At 39.0% G+C, this 14626-nt stretch overlaps 1 protein-coding gene across 2 annotated transcripts in view; it reads left to right on the forward strand.

Moving 5' to 3' along the window:
- Positions 1–14433, forward strand: part of SNIP1 (Smad nuclear interacting protein 1) — a 39887-nt gene extending 25454 nt beyond the window's left edge. For both annotated transcript variants that reach the window (XM_037827690.1, XM_037827689.1), the window contains 2 exons: positions 8142–8740; positions 9676–14433. In XM_037827690.1, the coding sequence (XP_037683618.1) occupies positions 8142–8740; positions 9676–9940 (864 nt within the window). In that variant the 3' untranslated portion in view covers positions 9941–14433. The remainder of the gene's footprint in view (positions 1–8141; positions 8741–9675) is intronic.
- Positions 14434–14626: the final 193 nt, after the last annotated feature.

Raw genomic sequence — 14626 nt, forward strand, 5'->3', positions numbered from 1 at the left:
TCTGATTATTAAGTGTCTTGGCATAGGCCTATTCATATCTCTTCTGTTTGGAGTATGCTGCACTTCTTGGATCTGTAATTTTATGTCTTCCATAAGAGATGGGAAATTTTCATTAATTATTTCCTCTATTATTGCTTCTGCCCCCTTTTCCTTCTCTTCTCCTTCTGGGACACCAATGATACGTCCATTATTGTACTTTGTTTCATCCTTGAGTTCCCGGAGATGTTGCTCATATTTTTTCATTCTTTTCTCCATCTGCTCCTTTGCGTGTAGGCTTTCAGGTGTTTTGTTCTCCAGTTCCTGAGTGTTTTCTTCTGCCTCTTGAGATCTGCTGTTGTATGTTTCCATTGTGTCTTTCATCTCTTGTGTTGTGCCTTTCGTTTCCATAGATTCTAGTAGGTTTTTTGAACTGTTGATTTCTGCCGTATACATGTCCAGTGCTTCCTTTACAGCCTCTATCTCTTTTGCAATATCTTCTCTAAACTTTTTGAACTGATTTAGCATTAGTTGTTTAAATTCCTGTATCTCAGTTGAAGTGTACGTTTGTTCCTTTGACTGGGCCATAACTTTGTTTTTCTTAGTGTAAGTTGTAATTTTCTGTTGTCTAGGCATGGTTTCCTTGGTTATCCAAATCAGGTTTTCCCAGACCAGAACAGGCTCAGGTCCCAGAGGGAAGAAATATTCAGTATCTGGTTTCCCTGCAGGTGTGTCTTAGAAAATTGCTCCACCCTTTGATGCCTCGGGTCACTGTGCTTTTCTGCCCAGCAGGTGATGCCTGTTAGCCTATAATTCTTGACTGGTGTGAGGAGGTATGGCCGTGTTCCCCCAGGCTCTGGGGTCTGGTTCTGAATGGAAAGGCCCCCACCCCTTTCCTCCTAGAGAAGACAGACCCCTCAGGTAGAGGTCGTTAGCATTTCAATGGTCTCAGTCTCTGCTTGTGGTGTCTCCATCCTTCCCAGAGTCACAACCCTGGAAACTGAAAATGACTGGGGCTTTCTCCACTGAGCCAAAAAAGAAACAGATAGTTCCCTTCAGACCGAGTCCAAGGCAACCCTCCGGCTCTCCCAGGTCAGTCGTCACCCAAAGCCTCTGTCTGTTTTTTGGGGATGCGTACCTGTAGTGAGCAGTTCACACTCGCTACTTAAAACCCCAGTTGGAGCTCAGCTGAGCTGTATTCACTTGCTGGGAGAGAGCTTCTCTCTGGCACCATGCGGCTCTGCAGCTTGGGCTATGGGGGAGGGGGTCTCCTGACCTGGTTCCGCAGGTTTTACTTACAGATTTTATGCTGTGTTCTCGGGCATTTCTCCCAATTCAGGTTGGTGTATGATGAATGGATGGTCTCGTTTGTCCCCCCGCAGTTATTCTGGATTATTTACTAGTTGTTTCTGTTTTTTTGTAGTTGTTCCAGGGGGACTACTTAGCTTCCACTCCTCTGTGCCGCCATCTTGCCCAAGTCCTCGCATTACTGACTTTTGTGCATTAATCTTGTATCCCGCCACTTTGCTGAATTTGTTTATTAGCTCAAGTAGCTTTGTCGTTGATTTCTTAGGATTTTCCAAGTATAAGATCATATGTGCAAATAATGACAGTTTTACTTCTTCTTTTCCAATTTGGATGCCTTTTATTTCTTTGTCTTGCCAAATTCTCTGACTAGAACTTCTAGCACAATGTTGAACAACAGTAGGCATTCTTGTCTCATTACTGATCTCAGGGGAAAGGCTTTCAGTTTCTCGCTGCTGAGTACTATGCTGGCTCTGGGTTTTTCATATATGCCTTTTATCATATTGAGGAAGCTTCCTTCAATTCCTGTCTTTTGAAGTGTTTTTATCAAAAAAAGGATGCTGAATTTTGTTGAATGCTTTTTCACCATCTATCGTGTGGATCATTTGATTTTTCCCTTTCAATTTGTTAATGTGTTGTATTATATTGATTGATTTTCTTATTTGAATACCCTTGTGTGCCTGAAATGAAGCCCACTTGGTTGTGGTGTATGATTCTTTTCATATGCCTTTGGATTCGATTTGCAAGTATTTTGTTGGGCATTTTTGCATCTATATTCATGAGGGAGATTGGCCTGTAGTTTTCCTTTCTTGTCGCATCTTTACTTGGTTTTGGTATTAGAGTGATGTTAGCTTTATAAAAGGAGTTAGGAGTGTTCCTTTTTCTTCAGTTTTTTGAAAGAGTTTGAGCAGGAATGGTGTCAGTTCTTTTTGAAAAGTTTGGTAAAATTCCTCTGTGAAGTCATCTGGCCCTGGACTTATAAATGACATAAATATGCAGATTTATGGGTTGGGAAGGGTTTTATTTGTTGGAAGAATTTTGATGACTGATTGGGTCTCTTTACTTGTGATTGGTTTGTTGAGGTCTTCAGTTTCTTCTCAGGTCAGTCTAGGTTGTTCATGTGTTCCCAGGAAATTATTCTTTTCCTCTAAATTGTCTAGTTTGTTGGCATACGGTTGTTCATAGTATCCTCTTAAATTTCTTCAGGATCCACAGTAATGACCCCCCTCTCATTTCTGATTTTGTTTATTTAGGTCTTCTCTCTTTTTGACTTTGTCAGTCTAGCCAAGGGTTTGTCAATCTTGTTGATCTTCTCAAAGAACCAACTTTTGGTTTTATTTATTCTCTCAGGTTGTTTTTGTTTGTTTGTTTCTCCAGATCATTTATTTCTGCTTTTATCTTTTTTTATTTCTGTCTACTTGCTTTAAGGTTAGTTTGCTGATCATTCTGTAGCTTCTTCAGTTGTTCAGTTAGGTCTTTGGTTTTTGCTCTTTCTTCCTTTTTAATGTATATATTTAGAGCTATAAATTTCCCTTTCAGCACCACCTTCACTGCATCCCATAGATTTTGAAATGTTGTGTTCTCGTTTTCATTAGTCTCTATATATTTACTGGTTTCTCTTGCAGTTTCTTCTGTGACCCACTGATTGTTTAGGATTGCATTGTTTAACCTCCATATATTTGTGAAAGTTCTGGTTCTTTGATGGTTATTGATTTCTGTTGGCATTCTATTGTCAGAGAATGTGCATTGAATAATTTCAATCTTTTAAAATTTATTGAGACTTGTTTTGTGTCTTAGCATATGATCTATCCTGGAAAACATTCCATGACCACTAGAGAAGAATATATATCCTGATAATTTGGGATGTAACCATCTGTATATGTTGGTTAAGTCTAATTCATTTATCATATTGTTTAGGTTCCCAGTTTCCTTATTGGTCTTCTGTCTAGTTGTTCCATCTATAGAAGAGAGTGGTATATTGAAACCTCCCACTATTATTTAGAAATGTCTATTGCTCCCTTCAGTTTTGCCAGTGTTTGTCTCATGTACTTGTGGAGCCCTTGATTGGGTCCATAAACATTTATGATTGTTTTTTCTTCTTGGTGAATTGTCCCTTTTATTAATATATACTGTTCTTTGTCTCTTATGACATCTTTGCATTTAAAGTCTAGTTTTGTTTGATATTAGTATAGCTAATATCTGTGAAAATTTTAAACTCTTCCTCAATTTTGAAGGAGAAGGTTGCTGGATAAAGAATTCTTGGCTGACAGTTTTTCTCTTTCAGAATCTGAAATATGTCATACCACTGCCTTCTTGCCTCCATGGTGCCCACTGAGTAGTCTTACGTGGTCTCCCTTGTATGTGGTGAATCGCTTCTCTCTTGCTGCTTTCAGGACATTCTCTTTCATTTCAGCATTTGGCAATCTGATTAGTATATGTCTCAGAGTGGGTCTTTTTGGATTTATTCTATTTGGAGTTCATTGGGATTCTTTGATTTGCATATTTATGTCATTATAAGGGTTGGAAACTATGTCCTCAAATACTCTTCCTAGCCCTTTACTCTTTTCTTCTCCTGGGACACGAGCGATTCTTGTATTTCTTCATTTCATGTTGTCCATCATTTCCCTGAGATCATTTCACAATTTTCAATTTTTTTTTCACCATTTCTTCTTTTGTGCATTCACATGCAATTGCTCTGTCTTCTGGTTCACTTATTCTTCTTCTGCCTCTTCAAATCTGCTGTTGTGTTCTCTAGTATATTTTTAATTTGATCAGTAGCATCTTTTATTTCCATAAGATCTGCTATTTTTTTTTCAATGTATTCTTTCACATTCTTCTTTATATTCTTTTAGAGTCTTCTTGATGTCCTTTGTGTCTTTAGCCAACCCATTGAAGTTGTTTTGGAAATTTATATGTATACTTTGATTAATTCCTCCAAGTTCTGTGTTTCCTCTGGCATTTCAATTTGTTCATTTTGCTTGTTCATATCTTCTTGGGTCTTCATGTGTTTTGTAATTTTCTGTTGACTTGGGGCATTTGTTTATCTTGATGAGGTTATTTTGGGAAATGCAGAACTGCCTGGACATTTATTTAAAATTTGGCAGAATCATAGCTTGTTGGGGTGCACTTTCCCTGTTTTCCCAGCAGATGGCGCTCTTGAGCACCTCACCCTCAAGCCAGCTTTTCCCCAACTATGCGTGTGCACTGTGTGGTGTCCAACCCAGGTGGATATCCAATCAGCATACCAGTTCTCCGTGTGCACTGGGGACTGTTGGTCCTGGGGGTTGGGGTGTGATCTGTGCAGTTTGGCAGGGAATCTGCTTAAGGGCACAGTGGCTCTGGTGATTCCTGGGCCTCTGAATGGATCACTCTTGGGCTGTGAGGCTGTGCGTCTCACCCTCTAGCTCAAATGAGCCTGGTCCCTTCTCACTATGCACCTGTGAGCCCCTGGGGTGCAGGAGGGCCTCGTGGTGCTTCCCAGTGGTGCTTCATTTACCTCTACCTTTCACCCATGCATACCGTGGACTCCATGCAGGAAGAGTAGATGGGGTGAATACAGGTCCACTGTTTTCCTGAGTTCTCTCAGGAGCTCCCAGCTGTGGGACTGAGGAGGATTATCTCCTCAGCTAATTGCTGAGATGGGTTCACAGGAACGGAGAGCTGTTCCCGCCCCGGTTCAGCACCTGGATTGCAGCTGCTAGCCCCCAGCAGTGGTCCCAGTTGAATAAACTCACCCTGTCCTTTCAGGTGTAATTTCTCCACTTTTTATCCAGGTCCCCACTATGTGTTGTAGAGGTCCTTCTCTGGCTGCTCGTACCCTGGAACCACTGTCTGGGTGTTTTCTGCCTTTTCTCTAGTTTTATTCATGAAGGAGAAGTTTGTTCTGCCTCTGCTATTCCACCATCTTCCCAGAAGTCCCTGCAATTATTTTTCACAATAAGAAACAGTAAGTCAATTGAAAAAAAAGTTGTGGCCTTGAGCTATGAAACATTACACCTTAACACACAGGTTGATTGAAAAACCTAGAATATCACTGTGAAGATGTTATTCATTGTTGGCCTTCGGCAATGAATACATGCAGCTTTACTGTGACTTCTCCAAAACTGCTTTGCAGCACCTAACATACTGCTGAAACACAGTCTGAAAGTCAGAGTCATTCCCATAATAGGTACCTTCAATAATAAGTTGTCTTTGTGGATCATAGCTCCCAAGCAGTTCAATTTTAACTTTGCAGTTTTCAACTTCATAAACCTTTTCTATTCAGATCTTTCAGGTTGCTTTCATCCATATATAGTATATAATCAAATGTGGCAAAATCTTCTTTAGGTGATTGACAGACGTTACCCAGACATATAAACAGCGCCAATGTGGGCTGCTGCACTGCTGTCTTCTTAGGTGCAAATTGATTTACAACTGAGAGCGAATTGGAATTTTTAAAAATTCCTCTTAAATTTTCATTGTTGGCGTAAGGAGGGGAAAGCTTGCTCTTTCTCTTTCCATGTTTATCTTGTACATGGCTGTTTAACTTTGTTAGTTCTGTTTTCTGTATATTCTCCCTGTAAGTTTGCCTATAGTTGCTTTATTCTAAAAGGAAGGGAATTAATTATTTTTCCTTCTTATTTCTGAAATAATCCCCTGTGTTTTAGGACTCTGGACATAGGCTTGCACTGTTAGAGTTCTAGTTGCTCAACATCATGGGATACATGGTCTTTGCAGCCTGTTAAGGAAGCATAACCATAACCTAATTTCTGTTGGAAATTTTGTTCTGAATTCCAAAACCAAATCACAAATGACTTTTTTAAAAACTTTTCATTGTGGTGACATTTATAACAAAACATTTTGACCACTTTCATGAGTACAGTTCATTGGTGTTAATTACATTTACAATGTTGTGTTCCCATCACCACCACTCATTACCAAAACTTTTCCATTACCCCAAACAGTTACTCAGTATACAGTAAGCATTAACTTCCCATTCCCCACCCTTCCGTTAACCCTGATAACCTCTATTTACTTTCTGTTTCTGTCAATTTGCTTATTCTGGTTATTTCATATAAGTGAAATTATACAATATTTGTCCTTTTGTGTCTGGCTTATTTCACTTAGCATAATATTTTCATCCAGGTTGTAGCATGTATCAGAACTTTTTTCTTTCTTATGGCTGAACGATACTCCATTGTATCTATATAATCACATTTTATTTATCAATTCATCCATTGATAGACACTTGGGTTGCTTCCACTTTTGGCTATTGTGAATAATGCTGCTATGAACATTGGTGTACAGATATCAGCCTGAGTCCCTGCTTTCAATTCTTTGGGGTATGTATACCTAAAAGTGGGATTGCCAGATCATATGGTAATTCTATACTTAATTTTTTAAGGAGTTGCCAGACTGTTTCCACAGTGACGGCACCATTTTACATTCCCATCTACTGTGGAAAGGGTTCGTATTTCTCCTCATCCTTGCCAACACTTTTTATTTTCCATTTTTTAATAAGAGCACAAATAACTTCTTTTTCTCTTCTTCTTAATTGGTTAAAGGCTTAAAGGCTGAGGGAAGCCCTTCCTTTATTCCCTTCTAAATGGTTTTTAATGCCTTTAGCCCCTTTGCTCAACAAAGAGAATAGGCTTTAGAATCAGACCTTGTATGAATGAATGTATGTATGTATGTATGTATGTAGTATGCATTTATGCACTTATTTATAAAAGTAATTTTTTCTGGTTATAAAAGTAATAGAATCTCATTGTCAGATACTTTGATAATGTTAAAAAAGGATGAGGACAGTACAAATCCTCTCTTCTCATAACAACTGGAGGTGAGCCATGGTGACACTTTTGGTCAATCTTGATTTTAAATCTCTTCTGTGCCTCTTACCACCACCTTGACACTTTTTTGAGTCTCATCTCCCCTTTTATGAGGCCTACCTCATGGACAAACTGCAAAAGTGGAAGAGAATTTATGCAAATTTTTGACAAATAATACATCCATAATAAATAATATAAGTTCACTAAATGATAGTATCGAAGGGTATAGGGAATAAGTGGGTGGTAGGGGAAAAAAAATCCCAGTTTCCTTTTTCCTCCCCTTAAATTCTGTTATTAAATTCTTTAAAGCAGACAAAGCTATAGGGACAGAAAATAGATCAGTGGTTGCCAGGGGCTGTGGGTGAGGGATGGGTGGATTACAAAGGGGAAGAGGAAATTTTGGAGATGATGAACTCTTTTATATCCTGATTGTGATGGTGAAAACACAACTGTATGTAATTGGGAAAACGCATAGAACTATACACTGAAAGGGTAAATTGTACTCTATTTAAGTTATACTTTAGTAAACCTGACTTTTAAAAAAATTATTTTAAAACAAAGTCTTAAATTTCTTTTTTTTAATTTATTTTTATTCTTTTTTTATTTTTTAGTTTTAATAAGCACTTCCCACCCCTTCTTTCCCTCACCCCCCCATGTAACCTCCATTCTGCTTTCTATCTCAAATGAATTTGCTATTTATAGTCCTTTGTTATAAGTGATAACATACAATTTTTATCTTTGTGTGCCTTGCTTATTTTACTGCGCATAATGTTTTCAGGGTTCGTCCATGTTATGGCATGTCTCATAACTTCTTTCTTATGGCCGAATAATATTCCGTTGTGTGTATGTGCCACATTTTATTTAACTCTTCATTTGTTGTTGGACACTTGGCTTGTTTCCACATTTTGACTATTGTGAATAATGCTGCCATAAACATTACTATACACGTATCTGTTTGAGACCCTGTTTTCACACTCTACAATGACTTTTTGAAAGCAGCTTGTACATAGAATATGGACTGATGTTATTTTATTGGATCTGTTTGAATTTCAGGAACGTGAAGATCACCCCCGGAGAGGACGGGAGGATCGACAACACCGGGAACCATCCGAACAAGAATACAGAAGGGCAAGAGACAGTGACCGAGACAGACACCGGGGCTCTTCTCACCAGAAGAGAACTTCTAATGAAAGGCCTGGGAGTGGGCAGGCTCAGGGACGGGATCGAGACGTTCAGAACCTACAGGCTCAGGAAGCAGAGAGGGAGTTTTATAATGCCAGAAGACGGGAGCATCGCCAGAAGAATGAAGTTAGTGGCAGTGGTAACGAGTCTCAGGAGTTGGTTCCTCGACCTGCCAGCAACAATAAAGAAAAAGAGGTGCCCACTAAAGAAAAGCCAAGCTTTGAACTCTCTGGGGCACTTCTTGAGGACACTAACACCTTCCGGGGTGTAGTCATCAAATACAGCGAGCCCCCAGAAGCACGTATTCCAAAGAAACGGTGGCGTCTGTACCCTTTCAAGAATGATGAAGTGCTTCCAGTTATGTATATCCATCGACAGAGCGCTTACCTCCTGGGTCGACACCGCCGGATTGCAGACATACCCATCGACCATCCCTCGTGTTCTAAACAGCATGCAGTATTTCAGTATCGGTGAGTAGACATTGGTAGAAAGAAAGTGAAATGCTAGCAGAAGCTGAATATCTCGGTTAGAATTATTAAGATTTGTGTGTATCTATATGCAGAAGAATCCCAGACACCATGTATCTAATATTACTATTAAGGAGTATTAATAATCTAACCGACTGCCCTTTGAATCTCGTATTTGCCACTATCACTTACCAAGCATTTGACTTTGGGCAATCTACTTTCTGGGTCCCAGTTTCCACCTCACGGAGCTATTATGAGTGTTAAATGGGAATGTAACTGAAAAATGCTTGACATGTGGTAGCTGAGTCTGAACCTTGATAGTTTGCATAGTACATCCATTGTCATTTGATTCTCACAGCAGTCATATGAGGTGGATATGATAGGTATTAGTATTCCCGAATTTGACAGATGAGAGAACTGAAGTTCAGTAAAGCCAAGCAACTTACCTAATAAATGATCACCATAGTAGAACTCTGGCTCAAATTTAGCTCCCTTGACTCTGAAATCCAAGTCCACTACTTTTTCCCATTTGGACAGGAGCTAAAGTATGTTAAACTATAGAAGAAAGAAGCATTATATTGATTTTAAACAACACAAAAAATGTGTCTTCTTAACCATGCAAAAGGCTTTGGATTCATACCAGGACTCGGGTTGTTTGGTTTTGGTACTGCATTTTCAGCTTTTGATTTGCCATGGATTTGCTTGTTTTCAGTGGCCAGATCTCACCTTTTCTAATAAGTACATCAAAACGGCCTCCTGATTTCCTGATTCAAGGCCATGCATTCCCCTTGATTTCTTGATTTCCTAGAATTTTAACTTGAAGAGTGTTCAAGCTGGGTTATTTACATCATCTAGTCTGGGTTTGCAAAGAGCTTTAGAGAGGTTGGGTGATCTCAGGCAGATTTTGCTCACAGGTTGCTCTCCTGTTTCTCTGCTAGGCTTGTGGAATACACTCGTGCTGATGGGACTGTTGGTCGCAGGGTGAGGCCCTACATCATTGACCTTGGCTCAGGCAACGGAACCTTCTTAAACAACAAGCGCATTGAGCCTCAGCGTTACTATGAACTGAAAGAAAAAGATGTGCTTAAATTTGGATTCAGTAGCAGAGAATATGTCTTACTTCATGAGTCCTCAGACACCTCAGAAGTAGACAGGAAAGAAGATGAGGATGACGAGGAAGAGGAAGAAGTGTCTGACAGCTAGCAAACTAAGAAAAGACCCAAACTATTGAGAGACATTCCCTTCTTGGAAAACATTGGGATTGACTCAAAGAGCACCGTGGTGCTCTGTGTAATGCCTTTTATTGCCTTAAGTCTTTTCTTCTGTTGCTGACCAGCTTATGTTACAGTTTAAGAAAACTGACTTATGTTTGGTTGAACTTTTTTCTGTGGCATGTCAGCCACATGCCTGTGGGCATTTGTTTTTGGAACAGTCTTCACCAATTACAACACATCGTGTTTTAGTAGAAGCATTGTGGCTTTAGTTGGTGCTTTCAGAACTGTTGCCTAGGAAACTAAACCCTTGGTTAAAGGGAGAACTGTGGCTTGTTCTCTTTGTACAATTACTTTATTTATATAGTTGTTAAGCTTTGTGAACCAGGTTTTTGTTTTGTTTTGGGGGCAAACCCCTGAACAGAGAATTTTACTAAGCTTTGGTATCACCAAAACAGCCTCCATTATATACCAAATTTTGACCTGGTTGAGCTCTTGAGTCATAGAAGTTGATTTCGCATTTAGTGTTTTGGGGATGGAAATTTATCACATGACCTCATTAGACTGCTTAACTTAAACATATGCTTTATGGAGCCTGCTTAAGCATATGACTGGACAGGAAGATCATGGCTACTGCCAGCAGGTGCTGATTTAATGTCTTGAGAGGCTGAAATGGGTCATGGATCTGTTTCCTATAAGAGAATTTGTGATTTCTCCATGGAGCGTGTATATAATGATTTTGATGATCTTATAGGTTTTTCAACTTTGTGTTTTTATTCAGATGTTATCTCCTTTTTTCTTCTTTGGAAATACACTGTCACTTATGTGGGCAGGGTCCTTGCTTTATTCTAGCTACATGTGTATTAGTCTAAAGGAGGTTGTATAGTTTACATGTTTCATCTTTGAAAAACATGTTTAGATTCATAAGTTATATTTACCCTCCCAGGGCTGAAAAGCAAGGGAATTACTCAGTTTGCTAATTTTCCACCAGAGAAATATGTGTAAGTAGAAAAGTATTATCTACTTACATATGTGTGTATATACATAAATTGTGTGTGAAAGAACTGCATACTGATTTTCCTATGAGAATGTTTCATGATATAAATGTAATACTACTACGTTATAGGCAAAGACCTCCTTGCATCTGAAGGGCAGATTTTCATTTATATGTATTTTTGGGATAAAAAATAATAAAATTTGTAAATATAGCCCCATTTCAAAGGGTAATACTTTCCAGGCATAGAGGACCTTGTGTTCATAGGTATGTTTGCTGCTAAAGGAATCTTTGTATCAAAGTTTTTGAGGCAAAAATAGGTAGTTATGTTGGGGAGGGACCAGAAGATACTAAAGATAAAACCATCACCTACACTGGAATCCTGACTTGGGTGAGTATGTGTTTGTCATTTGAAGCAGCAGTGCTTTCTGAATTGGCAGTGAAGGGTTTCTCCTTCCCTAAATAGAGCGTGGAGCAGGGTTTTGCATAGTTGGCCTTACACCCATTTATCCCAGTCCCCTTCATTTCACCCCTACAGGGTGGTGGGTGGAGGGAGAGATGATGCAAGTCAATGAGTGCTGCTGCCAACAACTCTTCTTGGGTGGAACTTTTGATACTATTAAATTAGATTTTCATCCCCTTGGTTTTTTTCCTACTGTTTTTACATATGGTCTCACATACCCACACATACTCATTGTAAAATGTTGACTAGGGTATGTGGGGGGGGGGGGGCAGCTGATTAATGTTCACTCAAAAGAACATAAAAGATGCTCCTTAAGTGAACAAATAGATGAAAAGTAAGATGAAGGGACGGTGCAGTGCTGTAAGAGCAATTAGCATTCTTCCTCCCCCCCCCGGACATTTGTTCTGTGTTGACCACTACAGCTGCTATTTTCCTAATTTTGATACATCACAGATCACATATTACATATGTGTAAGCCTAGAAAGATTTTGTTTTGATGAATTTTTCTCTGCTTCATTCACACTTGAAACCACACTGTTTTTCTCTTTCTGGGATTAGGCACCAATTTAGTATCTCACTTCCAGGCCTCCTCCTTCAGTTTGTGCTGCTGCCACTTCTTCCTGATAACCTTGGGCTTTGTTTCAAACACCATCCCAATGGGTACTGTGATAGTTGACCACTTTGCCTACATTTTTCAGTAAGTGGTCTGAATTGTGTAAGAAGCTTTTACAGTGGTGGAGGAATAGCTTCCTGGGTTAAGAGATTCTTCAGGTCAAAGGTGGGAAGGTTTTTCTCTGTTTTTGCTTTTAACCCCTCCCATCCTTTTTTTAGGGGGAAGAAAATGGGTCAAAGGTAAGATATCACCCATCGCAAAAGGCAGATATCACCAGCATTTGAAATTGACATAATCGTAAGGTTTTCTTCTTGAACAGATTCATCCTGTTCAGAAACTCCTGTTCATCTTAGCTATTTGCAGCCTCTTTCTTCTCCACCTTTTCTCCACCCTGACTGGCTTGTCTTGAAATCATTACCCTCAGAACCAAGCTAACTGCAAAACAATCCTTTGCTTCTGAGCCCCTCCCCTAAGTCCTCTGTGGTGGTTCACAGTTCGGCTGAGGTATGGAATAGAATCTCCAGATTTTCCCATCAAACCTTCCTAGTCATCTAGTTCCCTCATTCTAATATTGACAAGGACAGCTAATTAAGTACAACTGGTGATGTAACTTTCAAATACTTTTTATTGTGTCTTGATAATAAATGAAAGCAGAAACAATCAGCTCAGATAACTGAAAAAATTTTTTTAGTTTTGTATTATTATATTGAGTATGCCACTGTACCATAATAGCTTGGCTTTATTTCAGGTCGAAAATGGTGCATAGAAGGTTCTATTTTTTAACATCCAGTCCTTTATGGAAATTAGTTCTGGATCACTCACTGAATTGAAATAATGTTATGTTAATCAGAGCCTAAGTATAGCCCACAAAAAACATGCCAGCAATGTCTGTTTGTGAAATAATGTTTTGAGCACACAATGTTCCTCAGTATGTGAGCTTATAGCAAGTGAAAAGGCTACTTAGTTTAAATTAAAGTTTTGGAATTTAAAACTTTATCTGGTCTCTTGGGTAAAGTTTCCAGTATATTTATCAAATGGGAAACAATTTTAAAACATAGTTGATTTGTTCACACTTACTCTGAAATTAAATTAATCCAATCAATCAACAGATGTATAAGCCTGCTATGCTAGGGGTTAGTTTACAACAGTGAGTTAGTAACAGGAAGCAATAATTTGGAGGTGGGCTGCATCTTGTGAAGAGATGGCATTTAAGGTAGGCCTTAAAGAATAGGTTGATTTTGGACAAGTAGACCACTTTATGCCCAGACAAAACAATGTAGAGAACAGCAGGACTGGAGTGGATTATGTTTACCTAAACTCCCACACCAAGTCAGTAGTAGAGCTAGCATGAGAAACCATCACCAAGTCACAGCCAGAACTACCTGGAAATTATCATGTTGATTCATGAGAATAGACAAATATTCAGTATTTGAATGCCTATGTAGTACCATGAATTGGGGCTTCAATATTAAAACTGGCTAATACTGTAGGAACACTTTCTATGTATGAGGCACATGTCTAAGCATTTCACATGCATTACCTCATTTCATCCTCATAACCCCATGAGGCAAGTTTCTGTTCCATTTTACAGATGAAAAAACTGAAGCACAGAGGTTAATGTCACACGATGGTAGGAAGGACTGGGATTCAAACCCAGTGACTAGCACCAGATGCCACATTCTTAAGTATTCATATAGTTAACCACTCTTATTACCATCTTGAGATGTACAAGGCTCATCCCTCACAGAGTGATAAAATCAGCAGCCACAAGACAGTGCTAGATAGCAGAAGCATTTGAGATTGTGGAAGTACAGAGAAATAGGACTTGACAAAGCTTAGGGAGTCAGAGAAGAATGAGTAGTTAGCCAGGAGATGGCAGGGGTGAGGAAAGAGGAACGTTTCTAGGCAGAGAATGGCACTCAAATGCTTAAGGTGACAGGTTAGTGAGGCTTTGGAAGAACATGAATTTCATTAGGGGAAAGAGGGTGAGTGAGACTTTCTTGTTTCTGATAATGATGCACTGTTATTTTTATGAACCCTCCTACTGAAAACAGCTAAAAATTCTGGATAAAATATAAACCAAAAAATTTAAGAACTGACAAATCAGTAAAAAGCTATCAGGAGAAATGGAGCAAAGATGCATGGAAACCATATTTGATCTATAGGCAAACCATATTTGATGTCAACAAATCAGACCTTTCCTTAGGTTGAACAGGACTGAAATTAAAACCCAAAGCCCACATAAAATGAGTCTCTTAGATGTTTTCCACATAAAGCAGGCATGCCAAATGACTTTTGGAGTAACAGAAAGAATAAGAAATTGAATCCTCCCAAGGATTTTCAGCCTGGTGGCTTAGGAAACCTCAAGCCTTGAACTTGGGTTAAGACAAACCTGTACCATTAATGCCTCCCATATGTCTGATAGAAATAAATGAACTTACTCTTTGGAAGAACGGACTTTTTTGTCTTCCCTCCAATTATTTCTACATTCTTTCCCCAAAGATACAATTATTTTTTTCAAAGTACACAAGTAAAGCATTATGGGTGTGAACCAGCAGAAATAGCAAGACAATAGAAATTGATTCTCAAAGGCTTCAGATACTGGATT

Source organism: Choloepus didactylus, chromosome 2 (genome assembly GCF_015220235.1).
Source record: "Choloepus didactylus isolate mChoDid1 chromosome 2, mChoDid1.pri, whole genome shotgun sequence".
Lineage (NCBI taxonomy): Eukaryota > Metazoa > Chordata > Mammalia > Pilosa > Megalonychidae > Choloepus > Choloepus didactylus.